This window comes from Cottoperca gobio, chromosome 14, assembly GCF_900634415.1.
Source record: "Cottoperca gobio chromosome 14, fCotGob3.1, whole genome shotgun sequence".
Classification (NCBI taxonomy): domain Eukaryota; kingdom Metazoa; phylum Chordata; class Actinopteri; order Perciformes; family Bovichtidae; genus Cottoperca; species Cottoperca gobio.
In genome coordinates this window covers 8,959,291-8,986,486 of record NC_041368.1, presented here as the reverse complement: position 1 = coordinate 8,986,486, position 27,196 = coordinate 8,959,291, and the positions used below count along the sequence as shown (strand labels likewise).

Here is a 27,196-nt window from a genome sequence, read left to right as displayed (position 1 = left end):
TCAATGTGCTTTTCAAACAACACTCATCAAAGATAGGAGCACAGGGATTGTGCATGGGTGCAACGCTAATTCCCTGACATATTCAACCATGCAGAGTGAGACACATGACATAATATTGACCGCGATAAAGAAGAAAGTGAGTGCTGATAGTAACACTCACTTTCTTCTTTCGACACTGCCCACCATTACAGTTGTAAAAACTGTTGCCTTACCTGTTACCACCAGAAGGCAAAGCTGCAATTCCTCAATAGCACCAAGGGGAGGCGTATGTCCTCTGAGTTCCCACAGTGCGCGTTGACATCAGAGGAGAAGCGTGCGGCGTTGAACTTGTGCGTGAGTCGCTCTCTGTGCCACGACTCGCCGTTTCTTGTCCATCTTGTGAAGCAAGCAGAAGCAGTCCATTGTGGTGTCCTATTAAATCCTCCGTGCGCATTCACATGTGTCTTGCTCTTCGTTTCGTCTTCTGCGGCACGTCGTCGATGCTGTAAGGCGCTCCCTACTGCAGACCGAGCGGTGTAAGGTAGGTTATGGGATATCGCTTGGTTGCAATGACGCTGTATTTACATGTCATCCGGATTGTTACCGGGTCCTGCAGCATTTAAGTGTCATAACATGCAGGAAAGCATATGACATCGCTTCGCAGAGTATACAGAAGCATAATCTACAGCATTATGGCCGTGCGTCTGAAATAATAACGAAGCTGCATTTGGAGCAGCGCCACTGCATTCCGGTGTTGGGATGTAGGGCAAAACTTAGTGAGGTGATCACAGAGGCTGCTGTTAACAAACTGCGACGACAGCATTTTTTGAGTCTGAAATCTGCGTTGGACGTCATCCGAACACAACTGATTCTACCGATTCAATATTCATGATTTTAAAACGTGACTGGAAAATAGGCTACTCATTGATGATAGATTGATTAAATTGACAGGTTGTTTGTGGTCTGTCGGAGCATGTAACCACTGCACAGAGACAGGGGGGTGGTCTTTACCTGCAGCCTATTCATTTAACCTATAGGTAAATCAAACAGAAATGCACCATGTCCCATGAGGTTATGGATTAGAAAGTCGGATGAAATTCAAAATGGTGATTTTGTTTATGGCCAATTGAAGCCAATTGAAGATTTATGTTGTTAGAGCAAAGCTGCAGCTGGCCCCAACAACAGAAATAACTTAACGTAAAGAATTCAAAGCATGGGGAAGGGAAGTTCACTATGTTGTAATGAGGATAAAGCACTAGCATGCATATCCTCTGTAGGTCTACATCATACTGAACATCAGAATGATATCGTACGAGGTAGGCTATATAAACTGCCCTCTTTTTTTCTTCTTCTTTTTGCTTACGTGAATGTTGGTTTGTCTCACTCATATCACTAATGATGTACTCACTTTTTTTTAACACAAATATTAATGGATTTTTTTTATAAAGACAGGACGTGATGATTGCTGTGTACCTTTGCAGGTCATATCTGAATACTTGTATTACATTACATTTAGCTGACGCTTTTGTCCAAAGCGACTTACAATAAGTGCAAACTATCATGAGGATACAAAAATATTGCAAGTGCATTGGCTTCACAAAAGGGGAAATCATTTGAAGTGCACAATAGCTTTAAATAAGCCAAACCAATGTAAGTGCAACATACAGAAGCTATAGAATAAAAAAAGTCAACCATTAGCTTCAAAAAAGTCAACCAATACAGTACAGAAATAAGATTTTTATTTTTATTTTATTTTATTTTTGGCCAAAGTGCTGTCGAAACACGTAACACATGTAAACGTAGATCAAGGCTGAATAAGAAAGTTGAAGAGAAAATCAGCTAAACGATGGTAACTCCTTTAGGCCGACATGCTCGCGTTACCTCCCATGAAGGTAGAACTAGATAAGCAGAGTAGACTATACTCATTTTCAATAAGTGAACGTCAGTTATGTGTTTATCACCGCGTTTTCAGCCCAATGGCTGTGACATTATCAATTAATTTAAATATTTTACTTCTCTAATATGCTAAAGTTATTGAACTATATTTTTTGTATTGCTTTAGCCTAAACAGTACTAGCATCAATTGGAAATAAATAGCTCACCTTTGCCTTTTTGACTCCGTGGCAATGTATACTTATATTTTACTCTAATTAACTTTTATTTCAGGGTTGTATCCAATAAACTGTGGAAAGCTTTATTTTTTACAAAAAGTTATTCAGTATGTTTTATATATTTATATACAAGTGCAAAGCAACATTTGACGTATACAATCATTATAAATGTGAACGTCTTAATATTTCATTGAGTGACAATAATCAAGATCAATATAAATAAAAACGTATCTAGAAATCAGATTTTAAGTGTTTTAGTTTCTAGGTTAGACTGAGTTCTTCTACTGAACTCCTCTCAGGCCTGCAGGCAGCCTTTAGGACGCTTCCACTGAAGAATTGCCCCCATTATTTATTCTTCACAATTCTGTCATAGTAGTAGATTTTTTAATTTATTTTTTTAATGAAGAAAAATAAAATAGCATGCATGTTTAATCAATAAGATAAGCAAACCTGAAAAAACTGATCACAAATCAGATCACAGAATTGGCCCACATCATGTAGGCAACATTAATTGCAGTATTTTAAGTTTTTTTTTTTATTGAGGATCAATGCTCACCCTTTTAAGATGACTATTTGTGATGTACAAAACGAATATTAGGTGAAAGAGTTCTGATTGAGCGCTTAATTCAAACATAGTTCCGCTTTATTGAGACGTCGAGGAGTCCAGCGCACATCAACATTGAGCGCTTTTACGCACACACGAGTCTTCCAAGATATATCGACCTACAAAAGGGAGAAGGCGTGCATGGTTTAAAATTAGATTCAGCATCTATGTTCAAGATAGTGATATAGCTGTTTCACGATGCTAGGCTAAAAATGCACGTGGAATTCTCAGACATGTTATCGGTTCCTATCATAAATATATTAATTCGACTTTATTGAATCAAAAATATTACTCGGTAGCACGTAAAGGCCCGATTGAACTCTAATAAAAAATAGTCATGTTAGTTAGTTTTTAACATGCAAACAAATTCATTCATTCTAAAAAAAAAAAAAAAAATAGAACAATAGGCTTATTTATTATTTTCTTATCTGTTTTGCCAGGAATGCGAAAGTTGTTTGAGAGAAAGCCCATACAGTCATACACAGAAGTAACACATGGGTACAACGGAGTTTAGGGGGGAGGCTTACATGTAGCATATAGATGCTTCAAGTCGAAATGTGTGCAGAGTCAAATTTGTTTCCAGGTGGACAAGAACTAAGATTAATTACTGTGGAGAAAGTATTACCAGCATGGGAACAGTACATTTCCCATGTGACCAAGAACAGGTAGATGTTGTGTGTTGCCTAATAAAATGTGTTAACATGTGTTGATTTTCTTGGAGTAGACATCATTGCAAACCTAGAATAGCCCAATCTAATTTAAAACATGTCAGACAAGAAATGTTCAGCTATTTGCATTCACCATAGACATAAACAACAATTATAGGCCTACCACATCACGTTTTTAAATAGGCCATAGGCCTATAGGTTCATGTAGGACTACATTTCAACATGCTGTAGCTACATGGTCTTTTCATATACAAACAGTCTATGCGGTAGCCTACGATCCTCTAATATACACAATAAAAGCACAGCAAATTATGGGTATTATTAGCAGAACAATCCTACACAGATTTATACAAATGGCTTCTACGTCATCATATGCTGCCGTAGAATAAAAATCAGCTCTGACACAATTAAAATCACCTGTTGTTAAATGCGATGGCAGCCTGCAGTCATTTGTCCAATGTGCGGCTAAACAATGAAGAAGAGGTGGGCCAATTAGCAGCATATAGCCACTCTACTCCAACACAACGTTCAGTCATATCGAAAATAGTCTCCTGACTGTAAGGTGTGGACTGACATCATACATCAGATGCTTTAAGAGATACAATCAAATATTAGTTGCCTTGGTGGTCACCGTAAGGCCACACAGTAGAAATTACGACATTATTCCATTTGTACTTCTCGTGAACGCGCTTGTGGGCTACAAGCACAACACGCTGCACGTTTAGGCCCAGATAGCGTTATCATTTGGCCAAACTGTTTTTTGGACGATGGGTCTACCGATCATACGGATGGAGTTGTTTTGATCTTTTTTTTTTCTCCGTGAAAACGTTTCATCTCAAATGACTTCAAGCTGATCACAGCAACAGTTCATTGAAGGTAGGCCTACCAGGTTTTACCCGTCCGATTTCAACCTGCAACGATTTATATTTGTATTGATTTTATTCTGACTAGAGGTAAGTATATGCACTCTTTACATCATGGCATCAACTAGTTGACACAATGTGATAAAGTAAGCTTTGCATCTCTAAATATTGTTACTAAAACCATTAACATATGGGCTATGGCCATACAGCACTTCATTGCCATGCCAAGAAAGCCTTTTTTTTTTCTGTGGATGTAAGAACATTCTAATGTGTTTGAAAATGATTCACTCATGGGTTATTATTATTCGACTGAAGGGACTTGATTGCCATTACAGGATTTTCTTATGAGTTTAGTCGTAAGAAATGAATGAGTTTGGCACACTTTTGTATCCGTAGCCTAGCAGTATATGTGTATATCAGGTTCCCACAACTAATTCATCGTTTGGAAAAAGAATGGAAAAAGATAAATCTTTAGCATACTAAACGTACACAGAGCTGATGTATCCAGTGTTACTGTGGTAGAATAAGTATGATCTCCTCTTACTTTAAAACAGAGGGCAGGCTAGGGTCTATCCAGGTTGCAAAACCACCATCATTTTCAGAGGCTCTTTCGACGAATCTAAGCTAAACCAGACTGCGGGACATGCATTTATAACAAACAACCATTGTTTTCGATACAAGTGACAGCTCATGACATTACACCTTGTGAGAGAACAAACGGCGTCCTCCTCGCTCTGCATTAACGTTTTCCCCTTGCCTTTTTATACCGCTTTGTAGATCTCGCGAGAGCTCCGGCGTTCGCTGTGACTGGCCGTGGCTTTGCAGCAGACAGAGGGAGAAGGCAGGCAGGCAGCATCATGGCGGACAGAGACAGTGGAAGTGAGCAGGGAGGAGCAGCCACGAGCCCAGGCTTCGGTTCCATGCACCCAGCGACAGGAGGGGCGGGCTCGGCTTCCGGGCTCCAGCATGAGACGCAAGAGCTGGCGTCGAAGAGAGTTGACATCCAAAACAAACGCTTCTATTTGGACGTTAAGCAGAACGCGAAAGGCCGCTTCTTAAAGATAGCAGAAGTCGGGGCCGGTGGAAACAAGAGCCGCCTCACTCTCTCCATGTCCGTGGCTGTCGAGTTCCGTGACTACTTGGGGGACTTCATCGAACATTATGCCCAGCTGGGTCCGAGCAACCCGGCGCTGGTACAAGACGAGCCCAGGCGAGCTCTCAAAAGCGAGTTCTTGGTCCGAGAAAATCGCAAATACTATATGGATCTGAAAGAGAACCAGAGGGGACGGTTTCTGAGGATTCGACAGACCGTTAACCGGGGACCCGGTTTGGGATCTACGCAAGGCCAGACGATTGCTTTGCCTGCCCAGGGACTTATTGAGTTTCGTGACGCTTTGGCTAAACTTATTGACGATTACGGTGTAGAGGACGAACCTGCAGAGTTGCCCGAAGGGTCATCATTGACTGTGGACAACAAACGGTTTTTCTTCGACGTCGGATCCAATAAGTATGGTGTGTTCATGAGGGTGAGCGAGGTGAAGCCAACGTACCGCAACTCCATTACGGTGCCCTACAAAGTGTGGTCCAAATTTGGGAATACTTTCTGTAAATATGCCGAGGAGATGAAGAAGATCCAGGAGAAACAGCGGGAGAAAAGGGCATGCGAGCTGCAGCAACAAGAGGAGATGCAGGCGGACGATGGAGAAGAGGATTGATATAGATAGCAAAAAAAAAACATGCAAGAGTAATGAAAATAACAAGAGAAATATAATTAAAAACTCTACTGTATAAAGAAAGAAATCTAAAGATTTAACTGTAATGGTTTAACTCCAAGGGAGCATCACCCACAATATAAGAAACCTCCACAACCTGACAGTTATGACATGTTGTCACTCATCGCTGGATGTTACCCCACTTATCCACCATTAATACAGTAACAGGCTGCTAAACAAAGTAATAACATTATATTTGAACATTGTTTCCTACTTGACAAACAATATTGAACTGAGTGTTTATTTCCCTTATTAACAGAAAACTTTTGTACCAGTTAAAGCTATTGTAAAAAACAAAAAAAAAAAAAGTGTCTGCAATGTTGGAACGGAATTATTGCAGAATACAGAGGAAACTTTTCATGTGAGCTAATGACTTCAGCACAAATCAGATAATTTAATTTTTAAAACCAAAATTCAAAAACTTTGTTAATAGGTTGTCACATGTTCTTGCCATCCTATTTACCTTTTACATGTGAGTAGAGATGTGTTTACACATAAATCATATGAGGGCTAGGCCTGCTTTGGAAATTGGTTAGATGTCATGCAGTAAAAAAGGAACATATAGGCATTTTCATCAAATGAAATGAGTGCTCTATTTGTCGTGCAATATGCATTGCATAAAAATCAAATATATTGAACTGATCAATGGATCATCACATGATGTTTGCCTAAGGCATTCAAAGAAATATTAATATTGTAATTTTGTTTCAGTTGAAATTGTTGCCATGCAGATGGATATATTATAGACCCTTGTGTCTCGTTAATGCAATGTGTTCATTTTAAAGGTACTAAATGTGTAATCGATAGATGAAAAGCAGTGACAACATGTTGCAAATGGCCTGATTTGCAGATTACTTAACAAGACAAACGCCCTACACTGATTTGACTTAGTGGTCTGAGAAAAAAAAGAGGCAAAAATTCAGCAGAGCATTATTGGTTTGTACATCTGAAACATTTTGTGATCTTGTTCAGTCATAAAAGTCCAAATGGTGCCAAGGAGTGTTGTTGCTGCATGTTAATCTGCACTAAAATAGATTTTGTTGGTTTCCCAAAGTATTGGCTCAAGGACCCTTCCATATGTATCTTTATCTGCCTGCAGTGTATGAATCTCAAGTTTGAGTACCGAGTGATTTCCATCCAAAGGCTTGGTGTAGTTGTAGTGGAAGTTGTTTCAAAACGCAAATGTAAAAAGAGCGACCTTGCAAAAAGTAATCAAAATATCCCCATCACACTTATGAGGAGGGGCCACTGTGGAGCTCTGGATAATCCAAGGTGAAGAGAGTTTAATTCACCTGCTGGTCAACCTTCAGTAGTGTGTCCATGGATTTGCACATCCCTCTAAGTTTAAGATCTGAAGATGGTGCTATCTGGACACGCACTCATAGCTCCATTTAGGATTTGTAAACCCAAATATCTACCCGGGGGTGATGAGATTGTTTTGGTCTAATTATAAATATTTGGGCTGCCACGCGGAAAACAACTGGTTCTAAACCAGTTCAGTCGCATCTCATAGATGTGAGATAGCAGTTTTATAAACTCTGTCAGTACACTCCAGAGAAACTGGCAACAATCAGATAATGTCAGATTTGCTTCAGCATTGAATTAAATGATCGCTCCCATGTTTAGATTGACTGACTGGAAACCAGCAAACTAGACTGTCCTGGACCACCTATTTTTGGACCCTCTGGTATAGCCTAAATGATACCTGATTGGGAGCATCCTCTTCAGCATATAAACAACCTGGTGCCTTACACACTCTGCATGCTTACACGCTGGCCCGGTGCTTTGGATCGCAGTTTGGCTTCTTTCCGTTTTATTATTTTTCCTCCCTCTTTTCTTCCATTGTTGTGTCTCAGCCCCCTTGTGTGCTAGTGCACGACTTGTGGAGCTACACAAGTTTATTACAAACTCTTAAGAAAAAATTTGAGGCAGAATTCTTAACTTTCTTTTTCTTTTTTTTGCTACCTTCCTTCCTTCTTCCTGATTTTATTGCCATCCAGGTATCTGCCTACATGTAAACGTGGTAGGGGGTGGTCACCTAGATGAAAGATGATGCAGAAGAGTTGGCTCTTCACCAGCTAAGCGCATTAGCGGGGAGAGCAGGGGCCGTTTGGGAACATTCGGTAGTAACCTGAAATGCTATAAATTGTTGCAGGCCAGCCCCCTTTTTTGAAATGCTTGTTCTATGGCTTGGGTAGCTATGTGTCAGTTGTAAGTCGCTCAATTAATGGAGAGCAGCAAGCCTGTCTTGTTTTTGTTTTTTTGTTTTACGTAGTTTTACCTTTTCAGCGTTATTCCACATTATTTGTAATTTTGGAATGTTCTCGCCCACAAAAAAATCTCTTTTTTCTGTGCAACATTTCATCACTGTGTGCAATATCGTATGTGCCAATGGTGGCAATATATGTATATCAATTAAATATGATTACTATTTGAAAGCATGTGACTGAATTCCATGTTTATTTCTCATGAAGGAGTTGTATGCCTTTATTTGCACTCAAAGCTCCATCCTGGAGGAAAATATAGTAAACCAAGGTCTTAGCAGCCTGTTGGGTTAAGCAGTTCACATACGTACTTTAACTTGAAATAGAACAATGTCACTGCAAGTATGCCTCTCTTTAGGAAACTGGTAAACTTGGGTTATGGGTTGTTGAAGGTAGACACACGATGGAGTTTTTTTTTTGTGAAAAGGAAAACTTAAAAAACTAAAACAAAAAAAAAACAGTGAAATCTCCATTTTAGCTTTAAGCTAAGAAAAGGTGCTTCAGTCCAATTCTCATTAAGGTGTATGGTGAACTGTCTTCAGTGGTTGTTGTGTGTAGCACTTTGCTTTTCCAGGTTAATGAAATGCCTGACCAATACTTGTTTAAAATGATCTCAACAAAGAATGTCGTTCTCTTATTTTATTTTTTAAAGATAAAGAAGTATTTTATTTGGTTTTGATGCATTAAATATAATTTATGTACATTTGACAAATTTAAAAAATAAATTTAATTTACCCAATGAGGGGCAAATCTACATTCAAAATGTATGTTCTTTTTATGTTTTTCTTTTTTGTTGGGAGAAGAGAAAAATCTTCCCAAAATGTCTACAATTCACTGATGAAGTATGTTTAATTTTGATGTAGTGTTGTCCACAATGTCTGACTCTACATTTACAATGATATTAATTACTAAAGCTTAATTTTACAGCCTTTTAAAATGCAAACTTTGCAATGACAAGTTACTGATGACACATGTCTTAGAGATTTCTATATAAGTACTGTATGTATAATACCAGGCTGTAAAATAAAGCATTACTTTGTTCTCTAATGATCTCGAGTATGCTATTTGTGATCATCTGCATGCAACGATTGCTGTTCTTTGAGCTTTACTTTTCATATAACGCTAAAGAACTCATTTCTTATTGATCATGACTCAACAAAACCTGCATGTTTTTGTTTTTTTTAACTGAGCAAATAACTTTTCTTGTTTGAGGTTTGCCATACTGCTGATCAACACAAAGGCATTTTCTTTTTATTAGTTACATTTCTAGTTACAAGTTAGATTTATGGTTTAAGACATATTACTGTAATGTAGAAAATGTTGATGCATAATATAAACCAGATCGACCAGATATACCAGATCATCACCAGCCTCAGTGATGCTTCTTACTCTTAAAAACAAGTTGGTATGACACAGGCAGGTGTTGCCAGGGCCATCAACATTGAGAGCATGTTTGTCTTCTCCTCGACCCCCTACCAGAAGAAGCCACATTAGGAAAGTGTTAATGTAAGGAGGGGTTACATTTGTATCTCCCACCACCACAAACAGTCACTCTATAAGGAGGTCAGAGTGTCTGGACATGCTCAAAGGCATTTCTGAAGGATATTTATACGTCTTTGGCTTTGTTGTGAACTCAATGATCTCTCAGACTCCCTGCTTCCCTGCTGTCCAGGATGAAGGGTAAAAAAAAAAAGAAACAAAGGGAATGTGCTAGATTGAGATGGACTCCAACCCCGGACTCTGCATTTGCTCTTCATCCAAGAACCCACATAGAGGATTGGGTTTGGTCATCACGGCGTTGGAAGCTATAGAATTATTTTGCTACTTAGAAGCACAATGGCAACGATTGCTCACAGGAATGCAGCGAGGGAAGATTAATATAACTGATTTAGTTTGGTCCAGCTGTCACACAAAGAACTACTTGATCAGATTTATATTTTATTGCTGATGCCACATGGTCGTCATCACCTGAACACCCACTGACAGCACTGTACTATGAACAGCCTGCGACAACGTACAACATCCTGCCTCGTTTTGTGCACAGACGCCTCCATTGCATTTTTTTATTTGCCCTCAAATTCTGCGTTCGCTTTAACGTTTCTTACGTTTTTAATGATCTTTGTAATTTAGTGCTTTATGCAGAAGTAGTTTGGCTTTGGTGGTGACGTAATTCATAGCAGTCTTCTCTGGTTTTGGCCACTAGAGTGTGCTCTTTACCTATAAATGACAGGCTCAGAAACAGAAGGGATAGGAGAAGAAAGAGGAAGACATTTGCCTTTGGCTTCAATGGAGTAGAATTAACAACAGACAAGTTCCTGAGCTTCTCGCTGCATAGAATATGTACATACATTCAGATTCAATTCAATTCAAACCATAACAGTCTGTACTTTCACTTTGTATTTATAACAGTCTTATGACTTAATTTAATTTTAATGGCGGGAGGGGGGGCAGATGGGTAATGTTGTATGTCATGTCTTTTTAAGCTACTGGATGCCTACATTTAAAAGTATCTATCATACAGTTTTGTATGACTACATACAATTCAGAACACTGTTTTATTTTAACTTGATAGCTTAAAATAAAAAGTCCTCGAACAAAACTTAACATTTACACCACTTGAGCTCTTAGTTTTAATGTCACATTATTCTACGACATTAAAGCATAAACCTGGGATTATATCATGTCATGCAAATTTCTTAAGAATAAAGTCATTGTTCAAAGGAAGAAGAAACAAGAAAGGTGGGTGCAGTATGTTATGATGTGCCATATTTCAACATACATTTCTAATTTTACCATTGAAACAATAATTAATGTAAGCCTACATGTAGGACTATGTTTAAACTACAGGAAATGCAAAAAACTAGGCTGTCTTTTTAAGAGTTAGTATTGTCCCATTTTTGTTGATGTAAAAACATGTTCTTTTTTGATGTGGGATAGTTTAATGTGTGGTGCAGTGATGGAAAAGGAGTTAAGTTAAGTTAAGGTTATGGCTTTTCCACCCTTTTTTTTCTTTCTTTTTTACTTCTTTTAATGTATGAGGTCAACTTCCTGTATTACTCTCTTCCCCTTTTTTTTATAAATAAAGTATGTGTTAGTGTATGCGAGTGTGTCAGAGAGAGAGGCAGAGAGAGTGAGAGAGAGGGAGGGAGATTATGGAATGCTGTGATGTCATCAGCCCAGTCATACACACACACAAAGACAAGGAGGACCCACGGGCTCTGACTCTCTCAGCTTAGTTAGCATTCTCTGCTGTGGAGCGGCTGTCTACATCCCACTGTGAGTACTTCAGCAAATTCTACCCTTCTCGTACAACTCCCTTTTGTTTTGTAACACTTACTTTCTCTGTTCACTTCCCCCCTTTCACTAGGTTTCCTTCTCTGCACCCTACAATGTGTTTAGTAGACAACAATCTGTATTCCTCCAGTGTGATAGTTCTCAGTCTGAGACAAGCTTTCTTTCCCTCCAAGTGCTGCTCATGGGGTAGCCATTGTTTAACTACCCACTGTGATTGGAGGAGCTCATTGCAATCCCCTTGTTGGAGAAATCGGCTCATGTCGTCCCGGGCTATGACCCTGTTGTTATTGTTGTTTTATTCTCTTACAACCAGAAACTGACAATGTTAAAATGGAGCCGCTATCTCGTGGGAGTTTGGGGGGAGAAAGGAACGTGGGTTTGGGAAGGGATGTGTGGTGGGAAGGGGGAGGAGGGAAGTGGGCCACTGATGACAGAAGCAGTCCCATTCCTTTGAAATCTCCTCCCATTCTGGGCTACAGTCTCACTGCCAGTTTAGAAACAGGGTTTGGGCTCTTCCGTATTCACGAAGGGAGGGACAAGATAACCGACCGAAAAAGACTTTCCAAAGGAATGAAGAAAAAAGTTTCCAAATGAGACAAAGGTTGGATCAAAAAATACAGAGGACATTGAGAAAAACAGTAGAGTCTATAGGACACAACATAATCTTCCAAATGTTTGTTTCAAGTGTTCTGTTTTCCTCTCTTTTAGATATTCCAATGATGACCTCCAAAGACTAAGGATACTAACACCTTAGTGGGGTGGGGACACTGTCAGCACATCACTGAAAGGAAACTGGATTTTGAGTGTGTGTGTGTGTGTGTGTGTGTGTGTGTGAGTGTGTGTGTCTGAGTGTGTGGTGTGTGTGTGTGTGTGAGTGTGTGCGTGTGTGTGTGTGAGAGATTGTACCTTATGTTCAAAAGCTCGTGTGTAAGGATGAACATGCGCCTTGATTCATGAAGAGGAGTTTAAATAAGAGCGATTTCTGGATAAAGAAGCTGTGAAAGTCTTCTTCTGATGACATGAGACTATAAACCAACACTGTCCACCTCAAGAAGCTGCTGGCCAAAGGACAGCGCCCCCTATCTCCAACCGCTTGGCCAGGTGGTGCAGAGTTAACCCACCATTCAGCTGCCAACATGCTGCAGCAGATTTTAAAGGACATGTACATTGACCCTGATGTGCTGAATGCTCTTAATGAGGACCAGAAAAAGACTCTGTTCCTGAAGATGCGCCAGGAGCAGGTGCGGCGCTGGAAAGAACGGGAGGAGAAAGTAGAGAGAGATGGGGGGGAGGCTGAGTGCAAGCGAACAAAGCCAAAAAAAGGTAACCACGACAACACATCACCACCACCACCTCACCTTTTGTGAACTTTTCTTCTTCCTGTTTATCGACTGCAACAGGGTGCCGCGTCAGGTTTTTGGAAGCATACGGACATCACACTTTTAAACAAAGCTTCCCACAGAGAACCACCTGGCCCGCCTTTTATTCAAGGATTACATTCTGAATCCTTTTTGTCAAGATGTTTGCATAGTGTGCTGTGAATGACCTGATAGAGTTGCAAAGCAACGCAGAAGCATGTGTGCATGGGTTGTGACAGACATCATTTGCTGCTGGATGTACTGTCGCTGCTGTAGCTCATGTTCCCTGTCACCTCAACAGCTGTTTGCCAAGACAGGCACAGCGTTTACCTGAAGTCCATTTGGCAAGTTTAACATTTCCTGAAACACAAACTCGGGCTAACAAACACCAGCTGCTCCACGTTAGTGTGTCTGTAATGCAGTGTGATATACACAGAAAGCAAAGAGCATTTATATTTCGCTAACATGAAGTTCTATTTATATCTGAAGTCATAAACAATTAGAGCAGATTGATGGTGTTGATGGATTAATGTTGACATCACACTCACAGGATGTTAACATTTACAAAGTAAAGTAGATGTTATGGTGAAATGATATTCACCCTGAGAGGTGTATTATAAGAGGTATGTATCAATAGTGTTTTAAGAAGTGCTATTATCATAGATATTTACATAATTGCAAATGTAAAGTATGTGACCGTGTGTGCTGGTTTACACACGCACACAATTTTGCTTTTAGGCTTATTGCTTAGATCATTTTGTTCCCAGTCACACCACGCAACGTGAGGCTAAGAGCGACAGAGATAAATATCCACTGGGTCAGAGGTGTCACTCAGGTTTGGAACGTGCGTTTGATGGAAACTAGATAAAGATGATGAGAAAAAAAATGTACAGAGGACAGTGTGACGTCATACGGCATACATGCAGCAATCAAACACAACAAAACAACTAGAAACTCAGGAGGCCGCAAGTCTGTTCTGAAACTGGTTTGACGCATAGGCTACTGCAGAATCCTGCCTGTCTGCATTTTCTCTTTGGTGTACTTGTATGAGAAACGTGTGCTGTAATGACTGACATAACAAATTGTTCTGTTTTTATATTGCAAAGAAGGATTCTAACTGTTGATGTAGATTTCTTTTCTTTTTTATCGTCTATAGATATCGACATAATATCCCCATTGTGAATTACTTTGGCATTTATAATCCTGCAGTGAAAGTCTGATATCGTGACAGCCTTATTTGGAAGGATACAGCAGTTGCTCATATATGACTTAAAGCCAATTATCAGCACGCTGCAGTTGGTGCATTAACTCTGATTGACGTAGTAATGTGATCTGTCTTGTCTTGGCTTAAAACAAAGCACTTACTATCAACTGTGGTGCAGAGTGAGACAACAGTGCTCTTTCTATGTCTTAATGGCCATTGCAGCTGTCCTTAGGAGGCTGGATGGAGACTGCAGGCTGAGATCACATGGTCACACAACTCCTCTCCACACAGGCTCCTCGTGTGCAGCGCAGAGGAAATGGTGGATAGTTCGTGTTTCTGTGTAAAAATAGGAATAGGAAGTCAAAACTCGATCCCTCACACAATTAGCAGGGAGCGAAACAGGAAGCATGCAGGAAATGTATGTGTTGGAAACAAAAAGAGTTTGATTTGATCTAGATGTCCTTGTGAGAGAGTTGTTTTTTATGCATAGAATGAAACCGATATCTCTCTCGGCTGATCTTTACAATTTCAGCCTTTTAGCCTTTTTTGATCATGGGACTTCTGCTGATTCTCTGACTCATGCCTTTGGTCTGGAGTGTTTTTGTGCACATGTTTATGTTGTATGCAGACTTGTGACATTCACATGAGGCCAAAACATGTCTCAGTGTAGAGTTTCTAACCTTTTTCAGATGAATTACCTCTGCCTTGTTCTTAAGATATGCAAAAGGTACATTTTAAATTGTGTTCGATCACAGTTTATTACTGTAGGGTCTAGGAAATATGCCACATAAGTCTGTGTATTAGCGATATGATAAGGATCATGATACAGGGGGTACAATTCAGTATATTGCAATACTGTAAACAAGGCGATATATAGTGATTTAAAAATAATAATAATTTTAGTAAAAACTATCACACACTGCCATATGCATAAAATCTAAAAGAAAAAGTTGAAAACAGTTTATGCAATCGAAAGAGTGGGATCTGCATTTATCACAGTCCCCTCCAACTAAACTATTGAAACAAAACTTAATATAGTGTTTTTGAGAATAGATACGTTATCACAAAACATAATAGCCAACTCAAGTTTATTAATAGTTTCTTACACTCCTAATGTCAACACATAGTAGTCTCCTACCATTTACTCAGATGACAAGATTGATCACACTGACAATGGTGTCGTGGTTGTAGCTGTCAGATCGGGCTGATTTCTACCAAGGTATGTTCTGGCTGCTGTGTACTCATTGTCATCCTGGTATGCCCTGCTACACTACAATCCACTGGGCAGGCTGGCAGAACCAGTTCAACATGATAGTATATTATCCTGTTTTCAACAAGCTCTCACCCTCTGAACCCACATCAGCTGCTCTTTCTCTATAAGGTAACTTGGGTGTACATTAGTCATAAGGAAGTGATATTGCTATATGTTATGAGAGTGTGCCAGCCCTATTGCACTTGCATGCTTACGTGGATTCAATGTCCTCACAAATATAGACAAATAATGAGAGTGTAACGCCAGATCTCAGGTATTGGTAGTTTAGGGTTATGAATTGGGATCAGATTTAAAAGATGACTTTATGATTAGAGAATAAAAACAGTACATGAAAGGTGCTCACAAGTATATTCATACAAAAACGAGGGCAGGCTTTCCCCCTGTCTACTCTGCTTATGTCATCTATATGAAGGTACACATATGAATGTGTTTGTGATCTGCTGCTTGGGCTCCAGCAGCTGTTGCTTCTGTCTGTCTCTGAAACCAAAACAGCAGACTCAATTTATCAGATACACTAGTGATGCAGTTGACAGTTTTATTTTGCAATGAACACAGCGATAACTGGTTATCTGAGATATCAGAAATTACACACAAACAGTATTTAAAAAATAACAATTGTTTACAATTTATGACTTTTAAAATCCTGAAAAGGTCAGAGAGAGTAGAGGATTTTGAGAAAACTGAGCAACTTTTGTCCAATGACTGAAAAGGACATTATAACTCTTTTTATTATTAAGTGCGATTTAAATGTCGTTCCTTTAAAATAACATATTGTGGTTTCACTTTTTTGTTTATTTAAACCTTCTTTGAGTAAAGGATATTTGCATTACATACATTTTCATGCTCAGTGTTTAATTGGCCAACTAACTGATATTTTGTGTGTGTCTGTTTCCTCCAGCCAACAGTAAGAATGTGAGCTGGCTGCTCGGCCGGGATGGAGATGTGGCGGTCATCGTGATCGGGGAGGTGGACGAGCTTTGCTCCAAATTCATCTCCTCAGGATTTGTAGAAAAGAAGGCGCAGAGTCTTCAGAACAATGCATAGTAATACACTTTTGTAATACAAAACAGATTTGTTAGATTACAGGCAGTGAATGATATGTAACATTAAAAACATCTACTAGTGCTTCAGGAGGTCAGGAGGTTTCCTTCGTAGAATAATCATGTTATTATGAAAGATAATATGCATACTGTATGCATATGTAAAGCAACGTGACATGGTCTGGTTATGTTTTGCAGCCATCAAACTATCTTGAAGAGCAGAAAACCCACAGAACCTGTCATAAGTGAGAGAGAGAACCTCCCTCCCAAAACACAACCTGGAATTTCACTGAATTTAAAGGTGTGTAACTGTTTGTCTGTTGCCCCACGAAACCAAATCATGTTCAACGAAGATAATTTCATACTCCTTTCTGTTTTTCTCTCTCAATTGTCTCCTGGCCTCTTTATATTTTTGACCAAACAAAACAACCTCACCTGATGAAGACGGAAGTCATTGTTTGGTTGAACTGTTTACCACTCTGCATGAAGACCAACGTAGTCCTCTCATTCCCTCAATTCAACACTTCCACCACTCCACTTTCCCTTCTCTTACCTGCAGTGCAATTTGTGCAAACTATCAATGAGGCTTTTTTGAGCAGAACTGGGGAAAATCAAACCTCCCCATTAAAATAATATATAGCCCTATTAATGTGAGCTTCTATTCTGTGTCAATATAAGCCCTCACTGTGCATCATTTCCAGGGTGTGATATTTTCTTTGTGTGTGCACTTGGCGGTGTGTGAGCTGTTGATTCTGGATTGGGTAGAGGAAGGGGGGGGGGGGGGGGGTGCTCCTTTTTTCACGCATCTTAAAAAGAGATTTGCTGCGTCGTCATGGCAACCTTGCACGCACTGAGCCAGAGCGAGCCGAGGCGGACGGTCTCATCTGGCCTGACCACGATGGTTCTCTGAGCCGAGGCTGCGCGCTGCTCACTCAGCCAGTCACAGATTTCCCTGCAGTTTACCACACCCACTGCACAGATATGTTTCTATACTTACCATTTGCATTATATATATATTTCTTTATATGCTTAACTCTTATTTAACTCTTAAACCCTTGCTCTGTTCTTCCCTGCTCCCTGAAGTACTGAAGTGACTCAAAGTTAAGGAGGATGACGTGTCGCCTTTAGTATCATCTAACATGGCACTGTCTCTCCCAACAGGGGAAGTGTGAGGAGACGAGCACGTTACTCCCTCTGCTGGTGAGTTGGAGCTCTTTGCCTGCTATACTTTAGCTCTGTGCTTGCATCATGGCCTGTAACACTTGTGTAATGTCTTTGTTAAACCCACAGGTGTCAGTGAGTGAGCATTCATCACCTCCAGCAGCAGAAAAGGTATCTGTGAAATAAAGTTATTGTAGGTTTTTATAGTTGCTGCAATCCAGTTTTAGCATTTAAAATATTTAACTGCTTTTAATATGCATTCTGGGTGATTTTAAACCAAAGAGCAGCTTCTGTTCTGGTGTCATGTGCAGTGAACAACACACTTTAAAACATAGCCTCACATATCCCATCAAGGTGTGATTAATTAACAACAGCAATCCACTCTTCAGCTCCTTGAAACGTGGCGTTAGTGTGCCTACGTGTCTTTTTTTTTGTGTCATGGCAGTCCCACCCTCTGTGAGTAACAGGAAATGGTGGTTAGGCCAGCTGTCCCCTCACTCCCAGCCTCTCTGCAGATCATCTTTCTCCCAGCATTCTCCTTCCCTGTGCTCCCGCTTGCCTGAGCTGCCGCACCCCTTACAGCTCTCTCTCCGGGGAACAGCTGAACTGAACTGTCCTCCCACTGGCTCCATCATCGCTCCAGCCTTGGGTTGTCTGAGGAGTATGCTCTCCATCTCCCCTTGCGTTCTTTCTTTTTCTGTGTGCGTGCGTGCGTGTGTGTGTGTGTGTGTGTGTGTGTGTGTGTATGTGTGTGTGTGTGTGTGTATGTGTATGTGTGTGTGCAGGTGACACGCGCTGCGAGAACAGCTGAATCACAGAGGCAAGGCGGGATTTCTGGACTGCCCTAGAACAGATGGTTGATGAACTTGATCAGGGAATTAAAACGCCAGAGATAGAGAATGCGTCAGTCGCAGATGGATGGGATTGTGGGATAGTCTCTTGAGGTTTGGGCGAGTGAGCTCTCCTCTGTTCTCTGTTTTCCCTTCTCCTTGCCACAGAAGGAGAAGTCTCTCCCTCACTTATATCTTTACCAGACTCTCTAACATAAAAGGCCCTAACACATCCCTGGGCAACCAGTTCTGATGTGGCAATGAACATCCACCTTAGGAGGTTTGGACGGTCTGACAGCCTCCCCTTACAAGATTCATTATTCTGTTGAATGTCTAGTTTGTAGGTAGAGTGATTTGTTTCTGGAAAAAGGAAGGGGCTGGTTTGGTGCTGCAGATGTATTAGTGGCTGTTGCTGCGAGCCCTGCTGCAGGTTTTCTCTAGTTGATTTAGAGCGGGAAGGTGTCAGCCGGAGAGAGGAGGAGAGAGTGATTGTTGATTAAGGAGGCGTACGATCAGCAAGGACGAGTAGCGAGGCTGCTTGATTTCTGAAGTCCCCTTATAATTTTCTCTCTTAAAGAATCTTTTAACTCTTAATCAGTGGTCATAGTTCTGTGTGTTTCATTATGGCACAGCATAGTCATTGGAGAACTGTAATTTGGTAAATCATTTATCCAATGATTTAATCAAACATGACAGTAATTCCACTGTATGTGAATTAGCTGTCAACACTGATCGCGCTCTTCTGTCCTCTTTTGTCACTCTTCCCTCTGCAGGCCGAGTTGAAGTCAACCAGTGCGACTGAGGAGAAGTCAGTTCCCCAGCTCTCCATCTGCTCCAGGCCTCCCATGAGAGCCAGCCCTGTCAATGTGAGACCAGCTTCTGCAAATGCAGCACCAGGCTCTGTCAACACGATACTCAGCCTCGCAAATCTGAGGCTGGCCACCGCCGCACCGTCTCCTTCTACCAGCAGCACTGTCAAAATAGACTCTGGAACAACCAAAGGGGGCCTTCACTCACAGGAACCTCAGAAGCCCCAGGAATCACAGAGTGGGAAAGGTGAGTGAGCACAGCATCACGGGTAAGGGGCCATGACGGTGCCGATGTCTAAAGAAAGAAAGAAAATCCTCTATGTACATTAAAAAGGGACTTTTACGTGCTGGCTAATTAAGAGAAATTCATAAACAGCAACATTAATGGATCATGGATGAACACAGCTAATAGAGACATCCCTGAAATCAGGATGGATCTCACTTTGTCCGTGTCTTTTAAGTTACATGTTACATTATGGAGAAAGACTGGACATAGATGTTGGTTGAAAATTGAAACCACATTATTGCAACTAGCTTACACGACGTCTTCTCTGTGAACAATAAGGGCTGCGGAGATCTGAACAGAACCAGTCTGAACTAAGTCCATGCTAAATAGGTTTCTCAGTACTGCGGCAGGGAAAGAGGATTTATTTCTCCAAACCTATAGTGCTCGCCAAATAGTGCCTCAGCCCGCTGGAATCTTTATGGACTGGCAGAGTAAAAAGAGGCCAGCCTAGAGGGAAAAACAGCTTCTGTGACTGGGATTGTTGTCGTTGTACCGCATCATCCCCCACACACCTGCTTCTTTGGTAGCTTCTCTGTTGTCAAGGGCGCACGTTGGCAGTGAAATTGTCAATAAACGCTCGCGCTTTGTTGAGGTGCATGGTCGTATAACCAGATCAAGGCTGGTGCTAGAGGATAGACTGATATAAGATGAACCACTGGTCCTTCAGTGCAATATTTCACAGTTTGTGATTCAATGTGGGCTGACATTAGCAATAGTAAATAATAATAGTTAACTCAATTAAAATATTCTCCACTTCTACTTAGTTATTTGACATATGTACCACATATTCCAAAACAATAGTATAATGTTAATATTAAATGGTTTATCATCAGATCATTTCACTAATTTAAATATCTTTGTGAAACTACATTTTATTTTTTACCATCAATTTAGTTTAGTAACATAAAAAAGAGTACTGTTCACATACATACAACATTATGTGAAAATAAGATTGTGTATTGTTTTGGTGGAATACACACAACAAGAGAAAAGAGACACACACGGGTTTAACTATTTGATCTTTGATTTTTGAAGGCCTCACACAATGTTCTCTGTGCTATTTGGTCGCCTTTGTCGTCATTAAACCAGTAAGAACAGGTAACTTTGTAATACACAATGCATTAGGGAAGAGTGGTGGCAAAACTAAGCCCTTACAGGCATTACATTTAAACTGGTGTTCCACTTTTGTTCAGTTTTTCACAAAACAGTGGGATGCTATATGAGTCAACAGCATGTTGTGCAGATTACTTCTTGTTTGAATTATCATTGTAATGCCCAGACTTCCTGTCTGAACACAGCACCCAATTTCATCAATTGACCAACCTTCACCATACAGTGACCCAGTTATTTAGAAAAAAGGGGTAGTGTAAAGGTGGAGTTAGCACCATCCAGTGGAAAACAGTGAAACTGTAGAAAAACAGTCCATTTGGATAGAAAACCTGATCTCCATAAGGTCCCTCTGCTGGAAAAGTGTTCATCATACAGCACTTTCACACAGCAAACACACTGCAACTGTTCCTGGAGGCTCTGGGAAGATATAGTTGAGTTTTTATAATATAATGTAAGACTTTTTCAGTATTTGAATATTTTGTGGGAGAGTGGAATGGTGTCATTCAGATTAAGAGTCCAAACTGTAATTGTCTCATGTGGCAAAACACACAATGAAACATAGCATTACTGGTCCAGCAGCAAACACTTATTTCCTTATTTCTTTGAACACTGATTGTGAGAGGTGATGCTGGGTCAATGCCATGCTTATTTAGTGTAGTTTGAAATGAATGCAGAATTAGATAAATTGTCAGTTTATCATTACCACAGTTAAATGTTGTCAACGTAGATCTTTTCCTTCAGAAAAAATATACCACAACAGCCTTGATGTTTTCCAGCATTTCTAAAAGATAACTCAAATGCGGGAAAAATCAATCCTAAAACCTTTCTGCCTCTCTTTAGTGTTCATTTTGAACATTCCTGGCAGTTGACTGTAGATTTTGGAGGCTGGGCAAAACTGTCCAAAAGCCAAACACAATAGAGCTAACAAGCTCCTAATATTGTCAGCAAGAGGCAAAATCCTGGAAGTATTTATGAAATCTTGTTTGCATATATTGGCTGAACATAAAATCAAATAGTGAATTTGCGCTCTTAATACAGTCAAGTAAGAAATCGTTTGTTTGAGGCATGAGCAGTGAGCTCAGCGCTGATTTATCAATTGGATCGAGAACATTTCCCCATAACACAAAAAACCTGGATAGAATGAAGAAACCAAAAGATACAATTCCAATACAATGTGTGTGTGTGTGTGTGTGTGTGTGTGTGTGTGTGTGTGTGTGTGTGTGTGTGTGTGTGTGTGTGTGTGTGTGTGTGTGTGTGTGTGTTTGTGCCTGCACCCACATTGGTGGCTGGGTATGACACCAGTGGGCAATGCCAGGGCAACGAATAACAGACAGATGAAGGAAAAAGGGAAAGAAAGGGAAAGGCACAGCTGGTGTGGTGGGAGTTAAGGTGGGCTGAACGCTGCTGAATAAATGTGTCTTGACTGTGGACAAAAAATACTGACAGAGTGTCTGTCCTTGACAATGGCAGGAAGCTTGTTCCAAAGGGGAGGAGGAGGCCGATTAGGATAAGGCTCATGCCTCAGCTGTTTTCTTTTGAATGTGGGTGATGACAAGGATTCCTGCATCCTGTGAGGAGCGACTGTGGCCCACACAACAGTTGTAGAACATGAATTTAATAATCTGCTTTAGTGACACTTGTTTGTATTTGCAACTACCCACTGGAGCTGGACTAAACGTGTTCGGACCTCCAGAGTACAACACCTGAGAATTCAAGAAGTTGTTGATGTGAGATTGAATCACCAAATTGAAAGTAAAGTTCTGGATATTGTCAAGATGTAGTTGTCAAATGTCATGAAACAGTTAGAGGGTTTTTAAAGGTTAGTTGATAGTATACGGTTTTAATTTTATCTGAAGCAATCTGCTTTATTGTTGTCTGAAATATAGGATTCAAGATATTATAAAAAAAAAAATCTAATCAGCCTAAAGATGTTTTGATTAGTCAGGAAAAACTGGGATAAAAAATAAATGGTATGAGAAATCAGTGTGAAAAAATGATTTAAATAATGCCATTTTAAGCAGAAACAGTGTTTATTTACTGAGCACACATTATTTGCTTATTACTAATCCCTATTTCTCTTCTGTGTCTATTACCTGAAGCATCTTCTGTGCTGTCAATGTCACAAAGGACCTACTTTACTACAAACTGCAATAATCAGTGTCCTCCCGTTTGTTTGGGGCCGAGAAATACTTTCTGAAATCTGAAAAATCTGAAAATGATGAGGTTAACTGATAACATTACACTATATTTAAAGTTAAGTGTCATCTGCGTAAAAGCAAAAATAAAGGGACATATTATGGGTGATATTTCTGATAAAAGGGCGAGCGTGTAGAGTCAGTGTACGTGTGTTGACGTGTGTATGTGTCATATGATTTTTGCATATAGAGTATGGAAGTGTATCAATCTCCAGCAGCTGCCGGTGTGTGTTCATATGTGAATGCATGCGTTCATGTTTAGAAACCCTTCTCTGTCTGTCGTTCGGCTTTCCTCTCCTCTCTCTTCACCTTCAGAGGGAAGGACACACATTCCAGCGCTGCTTCCCGACTCTAGCCCTGGGCGACGCTCAGCCAGAGCTGATAAGTGACAGGGGCCCCAGCCCCCACACAGGAGGGCCACCCCCCCCCCCCCCCCCCCCCTTTGCTACTACACACACATACACACACCTCCTCTCCTCCCTGCCCTTCAGTCCACAGACATGCTGCTCGGGAATTCTGCCCTCTGCCCCACTTCTGCCCCCCTCCTTCTCACTCGAGCCCCCCCCCCCCTATTTCTGCCAGAGACGTGGAGGTCTTTAAAGAGATAGATTGGCCTTTAATTTTTGTGCTAGCCTGGTCAGTGACACTGCTTCCCGCCCCCTCGTCTTTGTCTCCCTGTACATTTACGAGCTGGCCTGAGATGTGAGGAGTGGCGCTCGAAAGCTCAAATGGGAGATTAATCAATCTTGACGAGTGATTTAATGCAGAGATTCTCTTTTATTTTAATAGGTGTTTTTGCAGGTAGCTTTAATGACTGTTTCTGCTGACAGGGCTAAGAGTGCAGCTGCTGGGGAGAATTTGAGGCAGAAAGGTGGGGTTTGAGCCGTTTTTTGGGTGTGTTAAGGTTAGTCAGGTTACCTGTGGGAGGGTATTAGGGTTTTGCTTCAAGAATTACTCTCAAACTACATATCTATGTTTATAAATTTGCATTATATCTCCACAGTCCATGCCCATAACATCAATTCTCCCTCTGCTTCTCTTTCTGTCTCTCTATTAAGCATTCTACTCAGACCTGCACCAAGACTCTGAGCTCAAAAAACTCTCTGACCATGAGTGTGTATGTGGCTGTGTCTGTGTTTGTGTTTGTGCGCATCTGTGTGTGTGTGTGTGTGTGTGTGTGTGTGTGTGTGTGTGTGTGTGTGTGTGTGTGTGTGTGTGTGTGTGTGTGACTGCGTGTGTGCTCGGTGCGTGCCTGAATGTGTGTCAGCCTCAATTGCTGGAGCCTATCCAAGGTTTCCGTGGTGACCACACAACACAACGAGACAATCAGAGGCAAGCCCACGCAGCGCGGCGAGAGGACATTAACACAGGAACTGCGGGTCATGGGGCAGAGGAAGGCAGGGCAAGACAGGGGGAGAGGAAGATGAAGAGGAAGGTGAAGGGAGGTGTTAGAGGCACAGGGATAGGGGAAAGAGAGAGTGAGAGCGAGGAGCGAAACAACAACAACAATAAACAATAACACAAGCTTAAAGGAAACTTTAGGTTTCCCACTCTCATGCCTGCAAGACATCAAGAGCTTTAAAGGTTTCCTGTGTGGTTTTGGCTGTACCCCACGCGTGTGTGTGTGTGTGTGTGTGTGTGTGTGTGTGTGTGTGTGTGTGTGTGTGTGTGTGTGTGTGTGTGCGCTATGCTATGCCGTGGTGTTAGTCAGAGATGGCTGCATGCGTGGCTGAATCCATGAGCATGAGGGCTGTGCAAAGGTGCATGTTTGTGTGTGTGTGTGTGTGAGCATGCACGGACCTGAGTGTAACAGGAGAACGTGTGTGTCTTTTGAAATTCAACTGTTAGAAACTGTGTGTACGCTTGTGCATGTTTTCACTTTGTGTGTGTGTGTCTGTGTGCTTGTGTGTGTGCGTCTGTAGCGGTGCACGCGGGCGCTCTCACATATCTCTGTCCCCCGGGGATGACGCTAAAAATATGTGGCTCCTCAAGCCTTCTGGTGTCTGAGCAGCGTCTGTCTGCTCTCCATTGCCGTCCCTGTGGCCCTCCCTCCCCTCCGTTACTCCTGTTCCCTCCATTCCTCCCTCAATTACACCCTCTTCCAAACACAGTACCTCAGCAACCACACACACACACACACACACACACACACACACACACACACACACACATACACACACACACCAACTACACCCAGCTGTGTCCCTCTACACTTCCACTGAGGATGACCTCTGCTCAGCCAGAGTGGGATAAAGGGAGGCGAATGAAAAGGAGGAAAAAAGCAGGTAGAAAAGAGTGAGGATAAATGTAGGCGCAGTTTTTGGAGAGAGGAAATGATCTGGTAGTGTGGGAAGACTGGATTCCTGCTGTTGCAACAATAGCATACATGTGCTGAATGTGAAACTCTCATTGTTTATTGGTTTTAAACTGATTCATACCTGGATTTTATGTTCTCATGCTCCCAAATGGTGTTGTGTTTCCAGCTGCAACAAGACACTGACCGCTGTAGTTTACAGTAAACAAGGCCCCCCTGAGACAGGCACAGCCCATACACAGTGAAGAGAGAAACTAAGAGAAAATGAAAATGAAGCAAGGACTATGTACTAAAATCCCTCTAAGGAAGTTAAAACAAAGTTTATTTCAAGATCTTACAGTTTATGGGAGCAGTTAAAACAAAGAGTGCAGATACAAAAGAATGGTAATATATTTGTATTTGAACATTTGGTATGAAAGATTCTACAAATTATATTTTTGAAATAGGAGTATTGAAATCCAATTTGTCTAAAATCAAAACAAGAATGTGTTTTACCTTTTTGAGATTCAAAAATAAAGAATCAGAATGAATCACTTATCTGTGCATGGCAGTCAGAGTGTCACCCATATGTTAGAGCTCTTAAGGAAATCTGACTCTCTCTATTTTCAGATATCAGCGCATCAGGAGCGTCTCGATGGGCTGCTTCGGAGGAGGCCGGGTCATCAGGGAGCGCATCAACCTGCGCAGGGCGTGGCCGGGTGGCTCAGCTGATGAAAACCTTCAGCGCCGAAAGCACTGCACCCCCCACACAGACCCCCCCTCGCGCCATCAAGCCTGCTCTCCCCACTAAACCCAGCCACTTGCGTCTAACGACCACGCCTACTGTCAGGTAATCCTCACACACTGATGCACAGACGACAGCTTCACGCGTCCCAGTGATTCAAATAAAGCCACACTGGACAATGTCGGGCCCCTAACGTGGAGCCTCAGTCAGTGGGTTTATGGGACGGAGAACTCCAAAGGTGAAAAAGATGAAAATGGTAATGTTCACAATGTTGCTATAGACGGAATCAGAGTTCCGGGCTTCCGGTGGAATTGCAATGCATGCTGGTGTGGCGAGCGTAGAAAAGTGAGCACCAACTCTACAAGGGCCGCCATATTGGATTTCTTCTCTACATGTTTACATTGTATTTAGCTTATTCTTCAAGCGTGTTGTAAACAAACCTACTACTCTACAGTGAGTTCTGAACTCCTTTCTTATGATGAGGTTCAGATGTGGAAAGTCGAAGCTTTGAAAGAATTTTGCCTCAAGCGGAATTTAAAGGTTTCAGGAACAAAACTGGAGCTTATTGCCAGGGTGTTTGCTGCATCAGAGATGAGCATTGAGGAGCAACCAACAGCTAACGAAAGAATTTCAATCACAGAAAAAGAAAAGACTAAGCTTTTGGTGGCGTTTCAGTGCCTGATCTCTTGATCGCAGGATGGCTGGGTCAATGAAAACAACAGCATGACTTGTTGGCCGCCGATATACCTCAGCGATATAACATTATTTTTAATGTCTGACCACCCAGGGAACCATGTCGAGTTTCATAAATGAACTTTGAACGAATACAAAGAAGGCAAAGCATTTAGACTGTTTGACTCTGGCTGGTTGAAACATATCTTTCAATCCTCTCGCAGATTCTGAGTATTGTTTTTTGAAAGCACAATGTACTCATTCAATGAAAGTTTCCCATACGCCACATTCGGCATGGATCTGTGCAGTCAAGAAAACTGACAATATCATAAGTGCTTATTGCAGTTGTGTTGCAGGGTAAGCTATTATAAATATATACCTAACTTGTGTTTGTTAATTATTATAAATCTCAATATATAGAAAGTACATTTGTCAATATATAAATCAAGTAGATAGACTACATACCCCAGGTCGAGTTCAGGATCAGGGAATTCATTTGTTGGTTTTCCTTGCATGAAATGCTCACTGCAAATCCGCAAAGATTTCTTGGGCTCCCAAGACTTCCCATTGTAATCCTGTCTCTTTACAGCTTTGGTCCATGCTAGCCTTCTGTCATTGTTCGTTAGTGCTGTTGGAAATGGAAATAGTTCGAACGGGGGCTTGCA

The 27,196-nt window shown here is 41.2% G+C and overlaps 2 protein-coding genes across 5 annotated transcripts; both read left to right on the top strand.

Moving 5' to 3' along the window:
- The first annotated feature begins 349 nt into the window (after window positions 1-349).
- On the top strand, window positions 350-9,308 carry puraa (purine-rich element binding protein Aa). Of its 3 annotated transcripts, none has more exons than XM_029448065.1 (2): window positions 350-520; window positions 5,003-9,308. In XM_029448065.1, the coding sequence occupies exon 2, from the start codon at window positions 5,083-5,085 to the stop codon at window positions 5,938-5,940; it is 858 nt and encodes a 285-aa protein (XP_029303925.1). In that variant the 5' UTR covers window positions 350-520; window positions 5,003-5,082; the 3' UTR covers window positions 5,941-9,308. The 3 variants fall into 3 exon arrangements, with proteins under 3 accessions (XP_029303925.1, XP_029303924.1, XP_029303926.1); XM_029448064.1 differs by lacking the exon at window positions 350-520 and adding an exon at window positions 3,489-4,238; XM_029448066.1 differs by lacking the exon at window positions 350-520 and adding an exon at window positions 4,296-4,315.
- A 2,070-nt stretch (window positions 9,309-11,378) lies between these two features.
- Window positions 11,379-26,222, top strand: LOC115018443 (SH2 domain-containing protein 4A). 2 transcript variants are annotated; one of them, XM_029447362.1, is made up of 8 exons: window positions 11,379-11,537; window positions 12,264-12,878; window positions 16,289-16,433; window positions 16,629-16,731; window positions 17,592-17,630; window positions 17,721-17,762; window positions 19,195-19,477; window positions 25,745-26,222. In XM_029447362.1, the coding sequence occupies exons 2-8, from the start codon at window positions 12,692-12,694 to the stop codon at window positions 25,966-25,968; spliced, it is 1,023 nt and encodes a 340-aa protein (XP_029303222.1). In that variant the 5' UTR covers window positions 11,379-11,537; window positions 12,264-12,691; the 3' UTR covers window positions 25,969-26,222. The 2 variants fall into 2 exon arrangements, with proteins under 2 accessions (XP_029303222.1, XP_029303223.1); XM_029447363.1 differs by lacking the exon at window positions 11,379-11,537 and adding an exon at window positions 12,036-12,156.
- The last annotated feature ends 974 nt before the right edge of the window (window positions 26,223-27,196 follow it).

Excerpts from the sequence above, each read along its gene's own strand:
- LOC115018443 (XM_029447362.1), top strand. The coding sequence starts at position 12,692 with ATGCTGCAGCAGATTTTAAAGGACATGTACATTGACCCTGATGTGCTG. Across the intron at positions 12,879-16,288 it reads GCGAACAAAGCCAAAAAAAG|CCAACAGTAAGAATGTGAGC; the intron begins GTAACCACGACA and ends TGTTTCCTCCAG. Across the intron at positions 16,434-16,628 it reads AGTCTTCAGAACAATGCATA|CCATCAAACTATCTTGAAGA; the intron begins GTAATACACTTT and ends TATGTTTTGCAG.
- puraa (XM_029448065.1), top strand. The coding sequence starts at position 5,083 with ATGGCGGACAGAGACAGTGGAAGTGAGCAGGGAGGAGCAGCCACGAGC.